Source organism: Dermochelys coriacea, chromosome 21 (genome assembly GCF_009764565.3).
Source record: "Dermochelys coriacea isolate rDerCor1 chromosome 21, rDerCor1.pri.v4, whole genome shotgun sequence".
Taxonomy (NCBI): Eukaryota; Metazoa; Chordata; order Testudines; family Dermochelyidae; genus Dermochelys; species Dermochelys coriacea.
This window is the reverse complement of record NC_050088.1, coordinates 3,497,785-3,514,939: the sequence shown is the minus strand read 5'-3', so window position 1 is coordinate 3,514,939 and position 17,155 is coordinate 3,497,785. Positions and strand designations below refer to the sequence as shown.

The window sequence follows — 17,155 nt, the reverse complement described above, 5'->3', positions numbered from 1 at the left end:
CAGAAATGTAGGGCTAAGAAGGACCTTGAGAAGTCATCAAGTCCAGCCCCATGCGCTGTGGCAGAACCTTGGTCTGAAGGCTGTAAAGTTAAAACCTTAATCTTGAATCATCTGTACATATCAATAAAATTATTATGTATCAATATATAAAGCATGATAGTAGATGAAGCATCAGCCAGCCACTTGTTGCTACAGAAAATTCAAAATAACTATTTTAATCTTGGTCCATTATTTCTCAAAGCAATTTTAATGGTGCATAAAAAGCATATTGACAGTTGATAATTAAGACTGTTTTTTACATCGATCAACTATTTTATACACAAGCATTAACTATTTAAAAATATTTAAGATGTTAAAACCTGTGATTTATACATAATAGATTGCTTAAGCAAACTAGCCTGAGATCAAAAGTAACTAAAGGCCCTGCTTCAAAGCCTTTCATTTTATTCTCTCAAAAAAGTGAATTTCATATACTGTTGAAATTTGACCATCTGTATATAGGATTTACACAGGTTTTATTTATATATGGGCAAGGCACCATTTAAAAATATCCTTTTCTATGTACATATAAGAAGCCAGAGAGTGGAGCAGAGTTAAGTCAGAGACTGAAAATACATCATTGTGCTGGGAGTGGCTGAGCAATATGCATAGTTGATGCCTGCATTGGCCAGCCCTCTTGGTGAGTCTGCAGGAGGCGGTACAGCTGTTTCAGGTGGGCAACAATGTTGTCTTTAATGTCAGGTGTGGAGATCTGAAGCCGCACACTGCCGCTGTCAAAGGAACGTGTGAAGTCACCAGAAAACATTTCATAAATCATCCGAGCTACAACTGGGATTACCTGTTTAAAAGAAAGTGCAGTTATTTTAGCCTAATGAGGATAACCTAAAAGCGGCATAGTAAGGTTTCCAAATACTCAGGTATGTCAAGACACTTCTGTAGTGGTAGACTCTTTATCTATAGAACAGTTTCACTATCACCCGACAGGTTTCAGAGTAGCAGTCGTGTTAGTCTGTATTCGCAAAAAGAAACGGAGTACTTGTGGCACAAGTACTCCTTTTCTTTTTACTATCACCTGAGCTGCAGTTTACACTGAAACAGTCCAGTTCACTGTAAGTGGATTCCATTTTACTTTGATTTAAAAAACAAAAAAATCCTCCAGCTTGCAGTTCTGGTTTCTTATCTCATGAAGAAGTTCTACATCGTTGCATGTGCCGATATGGAGAAAACATATTAAGGAAATCTGTATTTGATTCATCCACTTGTTCTAACAGATGTTTGTTTTGCAGAGCCATAGCTCCCTTACCTGAACCACTATCAGCTTTCTCTCCCTAGGTTTTCCATCCGGCCATTCTTCTCCAAAACAGAAGTAGATCTCATAAGGTGGCTGTTTTTCTACCTGTCCTTTCTGATGGGCAATCAGCTCTAAGAAAAGAAGCAGTGTAATAACGTCAAATGGGGGGTTATGTTTCTGATGGTGGTACAATATCCTGCTCCACCATCTGAATACGAGTTCTTACTACAAAGCATCCTGTTCAGGATCTCCACTTTTATTCCAGAGAAAAATGTTTACCCTTCCAGCATCACTTCTCTCACATCTCAGAGCTTTTTTGCTCTCGTGGGTAGAAGCTTCTCCAAGAATTACACTAGCCACCAATGCTGCTCAATGAACAAAACAACCAGTTAGTTGTTTAGCAGAAGACAATATCTGTTCCCTTTTTCCTTCTCACCTTGGGCCTAATCCAAAGCTCAATGAAGTCAGTGGAAAGACTCCCATTTACTTCAGTGGGCATTGAAACGAGGAGTAAGACTATCAAAACTGACCCTAGGCTGGCTCTTCCAGCCTAAACTGGAATAACGCTGTCAGCTGAAAGGCCAGAACTCAGCATTATTGCCTAGCATTTCAAGTTACTTACCACTTAGAAATGTTTCCAGACAGAAGAGTTTGACTTTCTTTTGTCTCTCAATCAAGTTTGGTGTGATGGATGAAGGGGCACATGGTCCAGACCAGTACACCTTGCACTGGCAGAGTCGAATGGCATAGATGGCATGGCCACTGACCTCCAGAATCAGTCCTCTGTCCATAACATCTAGTAGCCGACTTGTGAAGATCTTCTGCTTTTCATTGGCGATTTGATCTGTTCCTGGAAACTTTACTTGCTCCAAACTAATAGGTCCAAACAGCTCTTCTTGGTCTGGCATAGGGCCCAGTTCTCCATAGAAGAGTCTACATCCCTGGGGGTTGCTTACAGTCGTTGTCTGCCCAATCTCTTTTCCTCGATACTCAAACTTGATTTCTAGATCTGTCACTAAGAGATAAATTGTTAGAATGACTTTGTTCCAGTTCAGTAAAGACTTTGGCATGCACCAGATAAGACAGGGTAGAAGTTATTGCAGGAAGGACATTGCAATATAAATTGGACCTGATGTAGTATATTCTAAAAATATATATAGTTATCTGTGTGCAGAAGTGTAAGAAGTCAAAATGCAGTAACAGTAAAGTAAAACAGACAGTTTTAGCCACAGTGACAGATGCACTAGAAATCCACAGATACACTTACTAGGAAGAGAGCTAATCCAGAGCTCCGGAGAGCTGAAGAAGTCATGCTGCAGAGCAGATGGAGGCATCTCCATATCTAGAGGTTCATTCTTTGGCCACACCGCTTCAGGGCTGCAGTTTCCCACACTGGCTGGCCCCATCGGGGAATCTATACAGAAGAATCAAGTAAGTTTGAGAGCAAGTATATTTAAAAAAAAAAACCAAAAAACAAAAAACCACACACACACTAAAAACTGCAAAAAATTAGCACAGCTGACCAATTTTTTTGAATATTAGCATTTGACAGACATGCCTGGTCTGTTAAATACGCATATGCAGAGATTTCACTCTATTTGATAAAGTCATTAGAAACATATTATAGGTGTTATAATGATGCTCACTCTCTAATATGGTAGCCCCCTATTAGTAGAAAGATCTGATCGCTATATTACTGTATAATGCCTTTAAACAAAAGCTAGCTGTTTTAATGAGTGTTTTGTTCTAATATTTACATAGCAAGGATTTGTAAACTTATCTTCCTAAGTAAATAAATAGTTTAAAAAACTAAACATTTATTTGGTCCAGTAATGACTGCATTTTTATTAACATGGCTAATTTATCTAGACAGAACTGTGGCACAGAATTGATTGAAAGTGCTGTCATTGGCTTTCCATCGTGTCAAATACAGCGGGATAGAGGCATGAATAGGAACATCTGCTCTCATTCCCTTGGTCCCAAATTATTCTGTTAAGTGCAGAAGCTGCTGTAAGGCAAAACTGGTGCAGCTGTTTGGTGTTCCACCCTCTAATCACAGAGCTGGCAACACACGAACAATGATTTCTCTTACACCACATCCCCCCGACACTACCAGCATGCTTCCACCTGACCTGAAGCAAACATCTTCATAGATGGAAGGGAGTTCAGTATCCAGGCAGCGTCAGACTGAGATGGCTAAAGAGCATCAGTGGATAGACAATATACAACGACCACACTAACTGAGAACTGCACTGAATGATCTCAATGCATACAGGTTCAAACAGCTACGAGATGGTAAACTTCAGTCACTCTCTAGGAGCACTATTATGACAGCTAAGTACTAGGATCACTGTACTGACTGGAGCAGTTTCTAACACACAAAATGTCTCTAGTTTAAATTAAAAACTAGCAATCTTTCATAAAAACAGCTCAAGTCAAAGATTTAGAGAATGGGAAAGGGACAGCTTCACTGCATCTCGTCTAACCAGATTGTCTAGAAAATTTTAAACACCAGGTCTGACCCTTCGGAAACTAATAAAGAAGTGCATTTAAGTGCTCAGACAACCTTACAGTTAAAATCTGCCAAACCCAAACCTGGCATAAAAATATACCAACAGCAGCTATTTAAGAAATCTCCGTTATTACAGGATATTTTGATTTGACATACAGAATAGTGCATCCCTTTGCTTTTTAGTTCACAGCAGGAGTTTTCTTTTAATAAAGCTTTATTAGAGGAATCAAGTTTGCTATAGATGTAAACTGAAGTAGAGAAAGAACAGATCTGTCAATGTGGGATATAATACTGGTGGGTTAATAGATTTCTTTACAAGGCAAGAAGTTAAGAATAAGGTGGTCTGAGAAGAAAACTTTCAAAAGTTATTTTTAACCACTCCCTCTCATTTTCTGATAGAGTTATAAAAGATTGCTTCAATAATAATACCACCTAGCTCTTATGTAGTGCTTTTGATCCAGAGATCTCAGAGTGCTTTACAAAAGAGATCAGGATCATCATCCCTGTTTTATAGATAGGGAAACTAAGGCAGAAAGAGATAAAGTCACTTGCCCAGGGTCATCCAGGAACAGAACCCAGTTCTTTCAAGCCCTAATCCAGTGCTTTATGTATGAGGCCACACTACCCCTCTATTATAGTATTGATTAGTAAACTGCCAACTAAATTAAAATGCTAGTTACATACATTGATTTACAAGTCCATCACTTCATTGACACACTATATCCCATTCTACTAACCATTGATATTAAGAAATGGAAAGGTGTCCTGTATGGGAACATGCTGAGATGGATTCAGTTCCTCTTCCTCCTCATCATCAAGGTCATTATCTTTCTCATCCCATGGAGCAGAGCCAGTGGAGCCTGTACATAACCATACAGTATGGGGTTACCAAGCAATATCGAACTTCATTGATAATTGAGAAAAAAAAAAAAGACATAGAACATTAGTTCCCCCTTCCACTGCAGTACAGGACCAACAGATGCACTTGTTAAATAACAAAGAGGTCAGTCTCAATTACGAACTCAAGTCAAAGTTTAGTTTCACGACACTGAGCAAAATTCATTACTGGTCAAATTCCATGGAAGTGTTGAGTTTTGCCCAATGTGAATTTAGTTTCTCCCTTTCAGTTTTAGTCCATTTACCTTGACTACCTTGGTTTCATAGGTCAGCAGCACACAGTGAAAATAGTGGCCAATTGTCAGGCTCTTACCAATTTCCCTTTTACTTCTCAATTGTGACATTTTTCATTGGCCAAAAGGGTACTGCTCACAGCATTCACCTCCCCCCAAGGGGTCTTAGAACAATCCTCCACTGTAGTGCACTTACTGGTAAATACTGTAAATTAGAAACTAGTTTTGTGGAGTATCAGATGTTAACTTGCATGCTTTACCAATATCAGAAGAGTCAGAAGTGTGCATAGGAATAAAAAAGTTGAGGCTTTTGGAAGGGCACCATCTGTCATCTTTGGCCAGCCCCCCACCCCTGCAGCCCCAGGAGCTCTGACTCACACACACACACACACACACCCCGAGCGACTGGAGGAGCTCGCCTCCCCCTCCCCCTCGCCCCTGTGGCCATAGGAGTTCTGTGCCCCGCTGGTTATGGGCGGGGAGGGGGGACATGTCCCTGCTTGGCCCCCCTTGTGCACATCCCTGAGAAAAGAGTTATACATACTATATTAAAATCATGTATGCTAAAGTAGTAAGATGCAGACTGAGAAGCATAACCAAGGACTGTGCAACATTTAATATAGTAGGAAATAAGGGCCCACACCTTGAATTCTGCATACAGCTCTGTGGTCAAGCCATCTCAATAAAGATATAAACTAAAGATAAAGATAGAACTGGGAAAAGTACAGAGAAGGGCAACAAAAACCATTAGGGGTATGGAACAACTTTCACAGGAGAAGAGATTAAAAAGATTGGGACATTTCAGCTTAGAAAAGAAACAATTAAGAGAAGATATGATAGAAGTCTATAAAACCATGAATGGTGTGCCAAAAGTGAATAAAGAAGTGTTATTTACACCTTCACATAACACAAGAACCAAGGGTGACCCAATGAAACGAATAGGCAGCAGGTTTATAAACTAATACAAGGAAATACTTCTTCACACAACGTGCAGTCAGCCTGTGGAACTTGTTGCCAGGGGATGTTGTGAAGGCCAGAAACATAACTGGGTTCAAAAAAGAATTAGATAAGTTCATGGAGGAGCGATCCATCAATGGCTATTAGCCAAGATGGTCAGAGACAAACATATGCTCTGGGCGTTCCTAAACCTCCGACTGCCAGAAGCTGGGACTGGACAACAGAGGATGGATTACTCAATTATTGCCCTGTTCTGTCTACTCGCCCTGAAGAATCTGGCAGCAGCCACTTTCATAACACAGTATACTGGGCTAGATGGACCAGTGGTCTGACCCAATATGGCCACTCTTATGTTCCTGTGTAAGGGGCTAAGCTCACCAGTATAACTCCATTCGTTTCAGCAAAGTCATGCCAGGGATGAATGTGGGTCTAAATCCTTTAGTTTGATTAGTCATCATGGACCACGCCACCATCAGCAATGTTTGCCACTTTGTTTGCAGAGGTAGCTGAAGAGTTAATACATCAGGGGAACAAGGCCCTTGTATTGGACTGATGCCTGCTTAGTAACTAGCACTGTGTCACCCTTTTCCTCACCTGGGTTAATTATTGATCCTTGGGACTGTGGAATATCACACACTTCATAAATTTTAACAGGATTCATGGGCACCTCTTTTGTGCCATCATACATCAGGTTGAACTCCCGGCTTTTGTTAAGAGCGCATCGGAGCTGTGCTTTCCATTTTGCAGGGTCTGGATCATCAACTCCTTCCTGGTACTTCCCTGTTTCCACAGCCCATGCCTGGGGGCAAAGTACAAAGCGTTCATATGAGTCCTGTTATGCCGATTTTGAATTGTGTCAGGTTTTCAAACAAATACATAATAAAAAATTGTCGTCTTTTATAAGAAATCTTCCAAGCTACAACACTTCTTAGAGCAACTAACAATTAAAATACCTTTGTTCCACTGCACATTATCTTTCTCCCCTAACACAAAAAAGGCTCAAATTTTTATGAGTGACTAGTGATTTTAGGTGCCCAACCTCAAACACCTTAAGGAAGCCTGATTTACATGGTGCTGGTCATCAGCACTCTCTCAAAATCAGGCCCTTTCTAGATCTCTCAGGTTGGACACCCAAAAATCACTAATCACTTTTGAAAATTTGGGCCATAGTTTGTTGGGTCAGAACAAGCTGGCTCAAATAGGGGGAAAAAGCACTAGCCAAGATACTCGTTTTCTTTTTAACAGCCCTAAACTCTGCCTTAGTAACTGGTCTGCAGTATGTGACTGGATGCTACTGTTACATAAATTCTGCCTGTGTAACAGTAGCATCCAGCCACACATTGCAGACAAATTCTGTGATTCCACATGAGACTGCCTTGGGAGAATAATGTTATGATGACCATAGTGGATATCAGAAAAGGGAGGCACACTTGAATTTGTTCACTCCAAATTTATTCTGTATTCTGATTTCAGATCAAATTCTGCACAGAGGAAATATTAATTTAAATGAAAGTTTTCCATTAAATATTCGGAACAAGCCAGCCACTTTCCAGGCAAGGTAGCTATTAGAGGAAACAAACCTGTTAAAAGTCAGCAGTAACTAGGAAGTCTTCTACAATAATGGAATTAGGCTGGTAGTTTGAAAGAAACAAGAATAAGTACAGTGACGCCTTTAACAATTCTCTCTCCCAACTAAATGCCAAATTTTGCACTCACATGCATGCAATGTTCCTTCTGAAATCAAAGGAACTGGATGCATTTAGTGGGCAAAATGTGGCTACAAATTATTACTAGAATGATCATGCAATAATTATTCCAAACAACTCTTAACACTGTCTCCAGCCTAGAGCTGTTGCTTATGTGTTGGAATTCACAGTTATAGGCAGCAAAGAAGTGTGTTCAGTTTGTGTAAGAAGTTAAATACAAAGGCTCGTGGTGTAATTTGCAAGTTTCTGGTCTGACTTATAAATGCTAGGTAGCAAGAGAATAAAGCATCACAAAGCATTTGTTTTTAACAGTTCATGCAGAAAAAAAGAAATAAAACAATATTCAAACTGCTTAGAAGTAACAGGAAAAACAGTGCAACAAAATTAGCAGGGGGTGCCCTCCCTCCCTCACCTTAAAGATGGTGTTCTCCTCTTCATGCTGAGGACTGTGTCGAGTCGCATGCTTCCAGGGGATCTGAAATCGCTTTGCTTCCCGATTAAGCCATACGAGGTTTGGATACATGCCACTATCTACCTGGGCTACTAGCCAGGGTTTCAAACGAACTCTGCGTGGATGTAATGCCATTATCTACAGAAAGAAAAAAAAAAAACAGTCAGTAGGAAAACCATCAAGAATTACCTGAGTCTCTTATTCACTAATAAAGTTAGCACAGTTTCTTGAAACTGAGCAATAGAAACTGAATTAGGAATATCATATGTGATGGTTAATTGATTGTCATTCTTCTATACTTATTTGAAAGCATGTTTAAATATGTAATAGCTATTAGATTTAGCCAGATTATATTCTGTGAAAAACAGTTACTAATCTGTCACTAAAAAAGGCCTTAATGTTTGCAAACAGTTTAAAACAGTCTGGGTTAAATCTTTGTAAAAGCAGAAGCCTTCTACGTTAGAAGTTGGTGTATGATTTGTGTTAATAATTGAGCAAAGGAAAAGATAAAACCCAATCAGAATGTTGCTTTAGATGCCACAAAGCTTGTTATGCAAGAGATAAAGCTAAAAACAAACAGTGGAAGAAAAGATATTAGAGTTTAAAAAACTCTTCAAATACTTCAAATTGAACTACCTGATCAGATTATCCCACCATTACAATATTCTTTTCCCTCCTCAATCGAAGTAAAAACATGCCCCAGCCCCCCGCCAAATTCAGCAATTGCAGGATAGTCTCAAATGAGTCCGTTTTGTAGTGAAGGATAACAAATACAGATTTAATTTGAAAGTAGTTGCACATCTACATGGTGTATTCCAAACAGCCATGAAAGTCATCTATAGTTCAAATCTTGCAAGTATTTGTGAAGGACATATATATCTCTCGTTATTCAATATGCCAAACTACACTAACCAGTACATTTTTAGTTTGGTTGTAAGAGAACTTTCAAAGGAAATGAACAGCAAAGATTTATTCATGTTTAAAGGAACCCTTGTTCCCAAGTTCAGGTTTTGTGATGAAAAAGTTTTATTAAGCTTGTTAACAGAAATAACTCCTCTTTTTAAAAATCAACTGAAAGTTTGTTGAGGTTTAAATAAATATTCATCTACTGTGTTTCCAACTTAAACATTGCAGTATTTTACCAGTGTATGAGAACCAGATGTCAAACTAAAAGTAAAACTGAAAGAATCTAACATGTACTCTCAGTTTGAAATGAATCAAGTAAACAACCAGACAAGGTGAAAAATAGTTTAAAACAACACATGAAAATTGCATGTGATCAAGATTAACATTCTATAAAAAAAATTCAAGGTATTTAGAATATAGAGAGCGTTCTTCAGATAATTTTACAGTATATTAAATTTCAGGCTCAAATTATTTGAAAAGAAGCTTAAATTACATGTACAGGTTTAAAGTTTTCATTTTTTGAGTGGTTCAAAACTCTTCCTTATAATTGTTTTTATCTGGCCTGATTTTTAGCATACAAAACCTTGGTCCAAAAGGACTTACGTATTGGGTGTATAAACCTTACAATGCAAATATTTTTCTTAATCAAGAATAGTTGTAGAAGATGTATGAATCTCTCACAATCTACTGAGGATTATTAATGTAAAAATTACAAAATATGATTTCAGCATAGGTGCAAAAAGCTTTAAAGAAGCTACCATAAGACCAAATACATCAATGTATTTGTAGAAATACCTGCAGGTCCAACTCCAAGGCACGTGATACAGAAAGAGTTAATTTGTAACCAGAATAGAGTTTGTTTTATTTATTAAATGGGAAAAATACTCAGATCCTGTCGCAAAATGCTGTTTATTTAATTTAGATTTAAGAAATAGGTTAAAAGATGCCTATTCAAGACTTTAGATGCCCTAACACACCATTGTTAATAAAATAATATCCCAACAGCATAAAAGAATGTCAATAGGAACTCAGCTATCCACCTACAAAAGCTCCTTTCTGTTCCTTTATTGCTCAGGAAAGCATATCTTGAGCTCTCTCAAAAAAATGTAACCAACAAACATTTTGTTGCATCCCTATAAGGTCACCAAATTCTGTCTATTTCGGACTAAGGGCTTGTCACATTAGCATGCAGCCAGCCGTAGTGTAAACCTACAGCACACCAGACTGCCTTGCACTAACATACCATATGGCGCACTCTAAGACTTTCATTGAATTTCACCACGAGACATAAGCACACAGCAGGCGGAAGCGCTGTAGATTCACACACTGGCTTGCCACACACACTATTAAAACAGATACAGAATACACTGGTGAAAAGTACAAAAAGGAATCTCCTAGTGAATTTCCAGTATAACAAAAAAAACCTCAATGTAAAGTTAAAAGTGTGTGTTCGCTCCTAACTCTAGTCCCATCCGTACACAAAACCCCTTACCTCAAGTGTGGTAGTGCCTGTAACTTGAGTTATGACTAGCCCATTAGAAGGTATAGGCAGGCTACTGCGGAGTTAGTACAACTCTGTGCTGCTAATCCAATCACTCCACACAGCTCAAGTGTTATTCTGCTCTCACTTGAGCTAGGCTAATTCAAGTATAGATAACTCAAGTTAACTCTGCAATGAAGATGTAGCCCTAGAGCCTTTTCATGTACAGTTAATTTTAAGATTTATACACCCAATACATCAGTTTTCACACCCGAGTGATGTAGCGAGGTCCATTTTACTGTTAAGGGTAGAAAAGGCTGCCATCCTAGGGTTGCCAATTTTGGCTGGATGTATTCCTGGAGGTTTCATCACATAATATACTCTCGAATTAGGATTAATTTTTAATTCCTGGGGACTCCAGAACAATCCTGGAGGGTTGCCTACCCTATGCTATCCTGATACATTAGGCTTTCTGGGTTGGGTATCGATGTTGTCCTACCTATATGCCTCAGTTCACACTATATTCCCCAGCTGCAATGTTTGTGTTGCAAAAACTGAACTGAAAACTACCTTTAAACAAAAATGAAACTGACTCACTTTTCATTGCCTAAGCCAATGGATGCCACAATTACACAGACAGCAAATCATGAAAAGTAAATTGGATTAGTTGGGTACAGTCATTCCTACACCAGGGTCTCATGCTCTCCCTTATCGCTTTTACAAGCATATTAGGGGAAGAAACTTCCCAACAAAGGACAGCAAAGCACAGTAAGGTACATCATTGGAGTGCTGTACTTTTTCTCTGAACCGCTGAGTGGATACAATCATTCAGAGCTTGTCTACACTAAGGAAACTCAGCAGCAGTTTCCTACCATTGCTTACACTGGTGCAGCTCCATTACAATTAGCCAAATTGCGAAGCAGGCTACCACTGGTTTTATAAACACCAAATGGATAAATATGATTAGGATAGCAGTGCTTAAAATGCTAGTGGTCAAACATCGATGGAACAACATTTTCATAGTGTAGGTCAGTCTTCAGGGACAAGACCTTTCTCTCTATGGGAATCCCCAGACAGCTAAGGCTACTTCAGGAAACTGACCACCATATAGCTATGCTGATCAATTTCTACATGTAGACTAGTCCCAAGGCTTTCCATGGCCCACCCATAAACTAAGGCAAGAGGGGTCTACTATACGCAGTGGTAAGTGACCCAAGGCTTTTTATAGGCTAGGAAAACCTGTGCTTTCAACAATCAAGTTAGTTTAACACCGGCATAGATACAGGTTAACTTTACCATAAAAATAACCCAGCCAGGCTGGTCAAATACCAGCCAGGTGATCACCCTACTGCCAAGACTATCATTCAACCTGCTAGAATCAGTCTAGACACGTTAAACTGTCTGCACTGGTGTTTACAGGAACTGGGTTAATCCAGCTCAGTTGAAAAACACGCCTTCTTTTCCTAGTCTGGACAAGGCCTAGCTCAGCATTAAACCTTTCTCTCAGGGCTTCCCCTGGGGCATAGGAGTCATCCCCGGGGCGATAGCGGTGGGGCAGCCATAGGGTGGGGGCTGGCTGGGATGGGAAGGAGCCATAGGGGTGGTGGGAAGAGGCAGGAGGCTGAGGGGTAGGAAGGGGTTGGGGGGAGGGCAGACTGAGGGGGGCATAAGGCTGAGGGGGTGGGAAGGGACATGAGCAGGTGGGAAGAGGCAGGAGGCGGAGGAGAAGGAAGGGGTGTGTGGGAGGGGAAGGAGCCTGAGGGGAGGAGCCTTGGAATAATAAGGGCGGGGGCCGCTGGGGGGAGGCAAAGGGGTCGGGGAGTACCGGGGGAAGAGGAGGGGGGTCAGGGAGGTGGGAAGGGGCTATGGGGCGCTGTGGGGCAGGGGAGTACTGGGGGGGAGTACCGGTGGTGGGTAAAGGGGGTTAGGGGCACTGGGGAGGGGGCTGGGAGTACAGTAAGGGGGGAGGGAGAGGGGCATGGGGGGAGTACTGGGGGGCAGGGAGTACAGTAAGGGGGGAGGGAGAGGGGAGCTGGGGGGGGGAGTACCGTGGGGGGAGTCAGGGAGGGGTGCTGGGGGGGAGAGGAAGAGGAGCACTGGGGGGAGTACCATGGGGTGGAGGGGGCAGGGAGTACAGTGGGGGGGGAGGGAGAGGGGCGCTAGGAGGGAAGTACCAGGGTGGAGGGGGCGGGGAGTACAGTGTGGGGGAGTACCGGGGGGAAGGGGTTGGGGCACTGTGGGGCAGGGAGTACAGTGGGAGGGAGGGACAGGGGCACTGGGGGGGAGAGGGGCCCTGGAGAACAGTGGGGGAAGGGAGGGGGCGCGGGGGCACAGTGGGGGGAGGGAGAGGGGTACTGGGGGGGAGGGGCCAGGGGGAAGGGAGAGGGGCGCTGGGGGGTACGGGCAAGGGGTACCGGGGGGAGGGGGCACAGTGGGGGGGAGGGAGAGGGGCGCGGGGGGTACCGGGGGGAGGGGTTGGGGCAGGGGGTACCGGGGGGGAGGCGGCACAGTGGGGGGGAGGGAGAGGGGCGCGGGGGGGCCCCGCACCGGCCTCTCGCTCGCTCGCTCGCTCACTCACCGCGCAGCCGGCTCCGGCGCTGCCCCGGCTCGGCTCGGCTCGGCCCCGCCCTTCCCCTTCCCCTTCCCCTCCCCCTCCCTCACCTGGCCAGGTGCAGCCGGGCGCAGCCGCGGCCCGCCCCGCCCCCGGAGCCGCGCTGGGGAGGGGCCCGGCCACGCTCGGCAGGGGGCGGGGCCGGGAGCAATGAGAGCTGGGGGGGCTGCTGGGGGATTCCCAGAGGGGGCGTCAGGCGGCTGGGGGGGGGCATTCAGTGGGTCAGCTCCTGTGTCCGGGCCCCACCTGCAGGGTGCTGGGGGGCAGCGCACCCCACACGTGGGGTCTGTCCATGGCCTGGATCCAGGGCGGCTGGTCCAGTGCGTTTGATCCCAGGGATAAGAATCTGGGCTTTGGATTCTCCTCCTGGCTCGGACTCGCTGGGACTTTGGGCAAGTCGCCTCCCTCTGCCCGCTTCCCTTTCCCTGCCTCTCAGATGGGGGAACTTACTTTTGTAAAGTGATCATAAAAACGGCCTGGTGGCAGCCCAGCTGCAGAGCCATACCTGCTCTGCTGGAAGTACATGCTTGTCTGCCCAGGAAAACGAGAGCAGTATAATTATTCTGCTATAGCTATGCCAATATAATGCCCTGTCTAGACACTCTGTTATGGAATAAAAGTAACTTTATTCCAGTATAATTACTGTGCTTCAGTCAACTTTCCTGTGTAGACAAGCCCTGATTAAGATTTCACTGTTCCTGTGAGCCCTGTAGGAACCAGCATTGCTACAAGGAGAGATAACTGGAGTGTAGCCTGGCTGCTGCATCATCCACAAAATTGTTAGCTAAATTACAATTTCAGAGCCAAATTCTGCCGGGGCAATACCTGGGAAAACACAACAAGGTTTCACAGGCAACAAAGACCCTGAATACACTAGTGAGAATTTCATAGTGAGAAAAGGTGCTGGTGGCTGCTGGTGTTTTAACCACTGCCCTCAAGGCCTGATCAAGGCCCGGTTGGAGGACAGAGTGTTTAAAATGCTGGGAGACTGCCCCAACTCTGCAGCCTCTGCTGGTGAAGCCGAACAACTGGTAGCACCAGTGGGAGATGATAAGAAAATAGCCTCGAGTAGATGCAGCCTCTAAGAGCATTAGCTAAAACACTGGGACTGCACACATGTAACCAACAGGGGAGAATGGGGTTCTGCAGAATCTTTATTACTAATGATGGTGAACAAGCAGACAAGTTTGACCCAGATCCTACAATGAGATTGCAGGGCTAGCAGTTAGGAGGGAAGCATGTCCCCTTACTAATAAACAGTATGTACATGATTATTTAATGTATTACAAGTGTGGCCAGAGGCTCCAGTCAGGGTTGGGGTCTCATTGGGGCAGGTACAAGATAGATATACATGAAGATATGGTCTCTATCCTGAACTGTGCATTACTGAGAAATAGAAAGAGCCCCAGTCCTGCCATTTATACAGTCTCTTTTCAAAGTGGACCTGCACTTCAAGATCCTTGTTTTACAAAAAAAAAAACCCTTTAAAGAAAAAAAAGTATTACAAGCAAATTAGGTGTAGGCAGTTGAGTTCTTGGCATGTTTAATATATTCTTCTGTTGTATTCTCTCTTGTAGAAATGTGAACCTTCGTTCTTTTTCTCAATTTGGCATAGACAGATTTGTCCTAACAGATCCCTAGCATCAACCACTGAGAAACTTCAAGATGAAGCATGATTAACAGAAAAAAGAAAAGAAGTACTTGTGGCACCTTAGAGACTAACAAATTTATTAGAGCATAAGCTTTCGTGAGCTACAGCTCACTTCAAAGTACAGACAGATGGCATTCTCAGAAATCCGTAAAACTCTTCCTTCCCCTCCCGACCTCATAACAAAGCTCCATCGCTGCTCATAAACATACCTTGTGTTGTGACTCCACTACTGTGCGTTACTTCTCCCTGGCACATTTTCTGGCTTCAGTCAGCAAATGATGTCTCTCAGCAATCCCTTACTGATTCTACCTTCTTTTTTCATAGTTGGGGAGCAGTGAGTCAAGGGTGAATCTTGGTTTCGAGAGACCAAGTTGAACATTACAGTTCAGTTTCAATGAATCAGAAAGACAGCAGGAAATTCTCCTTACTGCCCACGCAGCTACCCAGCATCTAATGGTGTTCCTAATTTTGGAAAGCCTGGACTTTGCCCAAGTTTTAACCTGGTGCCAAGAATTTACATTTATTTGAAGCTTCAGAACTTTTCAACAAACATTGAAGACATAATTTGCATTTCTTGTGAGTCTTTTGTTGTGTGCTTTACAGTTTTTTCATACAGAAATCACAACCTTCACCACTGAAATGCAACCACCTCTAGGGTGAAAAATGGCAGATATTTAGCAGTACATAATACCATGACTTCCACAACAAAAAGGCAGTAAACTGAGGAGAGACTAGCATCCTCCTCAGTAATATCAGTCTGCATTACCGGATTTGGTAATTTGTTCACTGTGCAAAACGGCATTTATTTAACAACGTGTTCTATATTGAGGCCCCAATTTTGAATGGGGCCTTTTGGGTACTACTATAATAGATTATAAGTGATAATATCTGCTATAGTGTCATTTTTCCCCACATATAAAAAGCATGTGACAACCCAGATCTGCTGGTGATGGGCTCAGAAGAGGTGAACATTTAGATAGTTAGATCGATAGATAGATATTGGCATAGGGCTTCCCATTGCCAGCTGTTTTGATCCATTCTGTGCCTTTTGAACTTGTCTGGGCCCTTCCACTGCTGCTCCAGCCTGGCATGAAATATCTGCCAGATCCTCCAGACCTAGGTGCAAAATCACAGATAGCTGCTTGTGAACGGGTTCTGGCTATAAGCTGATTTTATAGTTAATTTTCCAATTAATGAGAGTTTCACAAGACATAGGGTAGCACAAAGACTTTCACAGGCAGCTGGAAAGAGAGCAAATGAGCCCACAGAAGAAAGAGAAACAATGAGCCTGATTCTTAGTTTCTCCATTCCTGCACTTTGGGAAGCAGTGGGGTGGAGAAAGCACAGATAACTTTAAGCCACCTTTGCATTTCCTGTATTCTGGGGCAGTGCTAGAGCCTGCCTGGCCCTTGGTGTAAATTAGAGATGGTTCAGGTCTTCTCCAACTGTCAGTTTGCTTCCACGGCGCCCCGTGGGCCCAGTAAAGCAGAAAATAGCCATGACCATGTACTGTCACACACCCAGATCTGTACACAATGCCAGTGCCTGGGAACAGAGCTGGTGTAGAACTCTTGCATCAGCTTATGCTCATCTTAAGGCCCTCTTAGACTGAGAGAAGAGTTAAAAGGGATCTTACTGTAAATGAGAATGAGACCCAGTTTGTTTAAGAATCATGGAACAACAGAGAAAATGAGTTATGCTTTGTCCATTCTCGGATACTTATAAGGATTGGTTTCAGAGTAGCAGTCGTGTTAGTCTGTATTCGCAAAAAGAAAAGGAGTACTCGTGGCACCTTAGAGACTAACAAATTTATTTGAGCATAAGCTTTCATGAGCTACAGCTCACTTCGGGCTCAGTTGTTAAACCTTTACTTGTGACCGTAACGTACGAAAGGGTGGGCACTGAGGAGGGCTGCCCCGGCCGGGCAAGACGTCCCAGGAGACAGGCGGGCGGGCTGAGGCGGTGAGAGAAAGAGGGACCTGCAGGGGCCCCCCCCGCTCCCGCCCCGAAAGCCCGCCCGAGCGTGAGGATTGGCATGACTTTGCCTGGGGCAGACAACACCTGGTGATACCCTCTGACCTCTTTGTGCCATTTTTATGCTCAGCAAAGACAAACATGATTGCTAATGCAGATGCCAAACAACTCAATCTTCCCATCCCTCTGCAGTCATTTCCTGAATTTCCTCCAGGCTTCATCAAAACTGGCATGTGGGAACATGCTCTGTCAATGGACTGAAGGATAAAAAGCAGTCTAGTTTGCCTAATTCTAACTTTTCATGCTCCTGGCTGGGAAACACAGCAGCTTCCGAGCTGTTGTCACTGGTGATAACCTAGGGATGGCTCATCTGGCAAAACACGTAGCTGGATCTCACCAGTTCTTTTGCAGCTCAGTCACCTAACAAACTGCTCACTATACCATTGCATATCTCCAGTCTATGTGTCATTTGATCCAGCATTGGTC

General features: G+C 43.1%; 1 protein-coding gene across 3 annotated transcripts; it reads right to left on the bottom strand.

Moving 5' to 3' along the window:
- Positions 1-224: 224 nt before the first annotated feature.
- IRF6 (interferon regulatory factor 6) lies at positions 225-13,352 on the bottom strand. 3 transcript variants are annotated; one of them, XM_038379883.2, is made up of 9 exons: positions 13,012-13,062; positions 9,749-9,791; positions 8,009-8,185; positions 6,485-6,689; positions 4,541-4,663; positions 2,559-2,705; positions 1,914-2,306; positions 1,304-1,422; positions 225-838 (listed from the first exon to the last, which is right to left on the bottom strand). In XM_038379883.2, the coding sequence occupies exons 3-9, from the start codon at positions 8,180-8,182 to the stop codon at positions 617-619; spliced, it is 1,383 nt and encodes a 460-aa protein (XP_038235811.1). In that variant the 5' UTR covers positions 8,183-8,185; positions 9,749-9,791; positions 13,012-13,062; the 3' UTR covers positions 225-616. The 3 variants fall into 3 exon arrangements, with proteins under 3 accessions (XP_038235811.1, XP_038235814.1, XP_038235810.1); XM_038379886.2 differs by lacking the exons at positions 9,749-9,791; positions 13,012-13,062 and adding an exon at positions 13,095-13,352; XM_038379882.2 differs by lacking the exon at positions 9,749-9,791 and having other exon boundaries at positions 13,012-13,175.
- Positions 13,353-17,155: the final 3,803 nt, after the last annotated feature.